Source organism: Physella acuta, unplaced genomic scaffold (genome assembly GCF_028476545.2).
Source record: "Physella acuta isolate Inbredline_101_S28 unplaced genomic scaffold, ASM2847654v3 ptg000496l, whole genome shotgun sequence".
NCBI lineage: Eukaryota > Metazoa > Mollusca > Gastropoda > Physidae > Physella > Physella acuta.
The window spans coordinates 101,669-105,972 of record NW_026732015.1 but is presented as its reverse complement, the minus strand read 5'-3'; the positions used below and the strand labels follow the sequence as shown (position 1 = coordinate 105,972).

Here is a 4,304-nt window from a genome sequence, read left to right as displayed (position 1 = left end):
TTTTGAGAGTCGCTAGATCCAAAGTTTAGCGTCGGTATAGAGAGTCGCTATATCTTAACTAAAGCGTCAATATTGAGAGACGCTAGATCCAAACTTTAGCGTCAATATTTAGAGTCGCTAGATCGAAAAGTCAAACAAACAAAAATGAAAAAGAAAACAAGTTGATTGAAAACTGTTTTATTGACGTTTATATTTACTCCCAATCAAACAATCAAAAACTTTTACTCTGATAAAAATAACGAGATAATTAATTACTAGTTTAATAAAGCTCTACAATAATGTCAAGAAATATTTTAAGTAGACATCAAACAGGCGCCATGATTGTTTACATTCTGGAAAAGACAGACATTCAACAGGCGCCATGTTTGTTTACATTCTACAAAAGACAGACATCCAACAGGCGCCATGTTTGTTTACATTCTATACAAGAGCAGACAACTACAAGTCTTAGTCATACCACACCCCACTATAATTTAATCCACGAGACTTAGCTCCACTGTGGGGATGGACAGACCCGCCCCACCCCAGTCTGTAGACCTGAGCCCCACTGCTACCTGGACAGGTGGACGTTGTGTACGTGTACCTGGTCTCTATCCCCACCACCTGCCTGTCCACCCAGTGACCTACAGAGACCTGCTTAGAACAGCCATGAGGATGTGACACTATAATGGTCAGCTTGTCCACATCTCTACGACTCGGGTATTTGTCCTCTACTTTATCACATAGACCATCAAACCGCCTCACCATCTTCTTCAGTTTACCACCTACATCTACGTCATGTGTCACACAATACAACCAACACCAGTCTCCCTCAGTGTCTGACTCGCCCACCTTCCACCCATAAATGTTGACCACTGGACTTTTATCATCATCAAACCACAACCTACAGCTGGACTGTCTCGCCTCACTCTCATCAAAAACTACATGTCTGGCTGTCTGCACACCAACCTGCCACCACACTTTGCTGGGTGTGTCCGAGTGGTCACATTCAGGACATGGACAAGTTCTGTAGCCCCTCATCCCCTCTGTGTACTTGATCACCCTCATCACCCTCCCAGTCCCTGTATGAAGTGAGTTCATTCCCCTGGTGTTGTAGCAAGGATATGGATCTTTAGTGTCTGGTACAAACTCTGGTCTGTCTGGACTGGTCAACTTAACGGCTATCCTGACAGTTAGGTCAGCCAGAGCTTTTGTGAGAGCATGCAGATCGTTGTCATGGTAATCAGAAGGAAAATGTTCAAAACTTAACTGATTTACAGGTACAAAGTTTTTATGGCCAGGATTTTTCTTGCAGTTTGACTTGTGTGTGTGTAGATCTGCCTCACATTGACCTTCAAGACATTCTTGTACTTCATGTGTACCTGTAGGGGTAAACAAAACAATTTTATTACTGTAAACATTTCATTAGCTGTAAAACTTTGACCAACATATAACATGAAAACTATCTACAACCTCCAACATCACCATCTTTAGATATTCATTCAATCAACATTTCAAACTACAGAATGTTCCAACATAAGGACTTCATCAGCACAAAACATTTTAAGTATGCAGATAGATACATTTTTACAACCAATTTAGATTCCATCACAAATGGACATTACCTGTAAAATATGTTGAGATGTCCTCTCCACTGGCCATACTGTTGTGGTCATCTAGACTATCCAAGTTAATTCCTGTTAAATAAACCACAACACAAAGATTTGACACATTGTCTACATCAGCACTAAACCATGGCTGTACACTGGATTAAGTTAAAAGATAATTAACAAACTTACCTGTAACTTGATGTGACAGATCTCTACTGGCCTTTACTGTAGTCTTATGGTCATCTGTGGCAGCTGTTTGATTCAACTAACCTTGACCTTCACATCACATTCAGCAGCAGTCACTCTGTATAGTTACAAATATTTTGTCTTTTCAAAGAAAGAAGTTTATATGGTAATTTATGAGTGGGGCACTTGAATTTTTGAGTGGTGAATAAAACTCTATGGTAACAAAAATATATAACAATAGCCACTTGCCAATAATATGGCAAACAGAATTCAGCATGAGGGTCAGCTTTTGAAGACTAAGATTAAATACATTCTTAGACCAACATACCAGATAGAGTGAAACTGACCTTTGAACTCCTCACTTGACTTTAAGACATCAGACAGCACACACAACTATGGAAGATCCTTCAGGCTCTAGAGAGAGAAATAAAATTATAGTGGAACTGTCATTAGCATAGAACTACAGAATGACATTTATGATGAAACCGTCATTAGCATAGAACTACAGAATGACAACATTTATGATGGAACTGTCATTAGCATAGAACTACAGAATGACAACATTTATGATGGAACTGTCATTAGCATAGAACTACAGAATGACAACATTTATGATGGAACTGTCATTAGCATAGAACTACAGAATGACAACATTTATGATGAATTATAAACAATTTAAGAAGAACACAACATGTTTCTTATAATTGTGATGTAACCTGAAGATGTCAAATGTTTGCAACACAGGTGAGAAATGTTTGTATCTAAATCTACCTGGAAATGAAGGTAACAGTTATAGGCCTGCATGGAAAGTTAATTTTAGAAATATATTAATTGTAATCATGTTAATTCATATTGCATCAACTTAGCAACTGAATGATAATAAGCCCTGATTATGTTAGGATTTTTAAGTTTCATTTTATCATTGATCAGGCTACAGGTTAATAGACCTAGAATCTAGATCTAGTTAATTACAGTTATTTACAAAAGGTGTTGTTAGCCTAAGATATTACTGAATAGTTTATAGTTTCCTAGCAATTTTAAATGAAGTGTTTTATAAAACCATTACTGCCTAAATACTGCCCACTATTTAAAGACTTAAAATAAAAGAGCATTAATTTCTGCAATAAATTCAAGTTAAATTGTATAGGCTGATAGTATCACATTGATAGTTTTTTACAACATTTATTTTAGTATGTTTCTGGCAACACAACACAATTCAATACATCTATAGAATCTAGATCTAGATCAAGAATCTAGTACTGAAGTAGATCTAGACTCTAGTAAAGTACAGTACTTTGACTGTAGGGTTTTTTTATGTTAGTTAAATTTCTGGCATTTTAGTTTTCAGAGTTTTATTTGAGGCTAGTGTAGTAAAAGTTGAAACTGCTACTAGATGTCTAGATCTAGACTACTAGATTCTAGTACTAAGGTTAAAAAGCAAAGCTTAAAATTTAAAGTTAAAGCTAGAAATTAAATCTAGAATCTAGATCCCTCTTACTTAAGGACTAGGAGATTCTTCTTAAACTTAAATCTAGATTATTCTACTTCTAGACTAGATCTAGATTATCTAAAGTCTAGAGTCTAGAGAGATCAGCAGACCTGTCTAGATCTAGAATCTAGCTAGATCTAGGTCTAGATCAGATCTAGATCTCTAGATCTAGCTCTAGAGATCTAGATTTAGATCTATCTCAACTATCTAGATCTAGATCTAGATCTAGACGTCTAGACTTTTATTCTAGACTCTAGACCTAGAAGAACCAAAGCGCCAAAAAGTGAATAACGTTCTCCACGACGTTTTAACAAAAAGCAGTAAAACTAAAACTAGACCTAGATTTAAATCTAGAAGAATTAGATCTATGTTGAGATCGGAGACCTAGGATTTTGGAAAACCAAAAGCTGAGACCGAGTGTAACGCAGTCTCGACCCAAGACTTTCATCGCTAGCAGAAATGAAGATCGCCTTTCGATGGCCAGAACAGTTTAAACTTTTATTGCCATAAACAAATTTAAAGAAACAAAAAAAATAATAATTAAATTTAGTAGTTTACTGTGCCCCAGCTTTCAAGAAGGGTAACGTTTAGTTTAAATAAAAAATAATTATCAATTTAAAAAAAGTTTTTAAAATCCCACGTTTTCTGATTGAACTAAAAAGTAGAAAATAAATGCTATACATCACAATAATGCAAGTGATCACTCTACTATAAGCGATCGCAAACTGCGTGCGCATTTATGACAAAAAATGAAAATACTGAGTTTTATTAGGGAGCTTGTAGAGAGTCAACAGTATTAGAAACTGTAGGAAAATCACGGCGCCCCACGTTTTTCATTTTTTGTCATAATGCGCACGCAGTTTGCGATCGCAGCCTTAAATTTTATGCACTGTGCATGCCCAGCATATGGGCAGTTGTCTTCGCTCAACTTTTCCATAATTCAGTTTTCCATCAAATTCTACGCCTCTCGGCTCAATCCGATTGATTCCATCTGGCCCAAAGTCAATGCTTAAGTCGGGAATGTCTTTATCAATCTGGTA

The 4,304-nt window shown here is 36.4% G+C and overlaps 1 protein-coding gene across 1 annotated transcript; it reads right to left on the bottom strand.

The window, feature by feature from the left end:
- Positions 1-322: 322 nt before the first annotated feature.
- Positions 323-1,895, bottom strand: LOC131944532 (uncharacterized). The gene is made up of 3 exons (XM_059305209.1): positions 1,779-1,895; positions 1,605-1,676; positions 323-1,361 (listed from the first exon to the last, which is right to left on the bottom strand). Exons 2-3 carry the CDS (start codon positions 1,639-1,641, stop codon positions 448-450), a joined length of 951 nt encoding a protein of 316 aa, XP_059161192.1. The 5' UTR covers positions 1,642-1,676; positions 1,779-1,895; the 3' UTR covers positions 323-447.
- Positions 1,896-4,304: the final 2,409 nt, after the last annotated feature.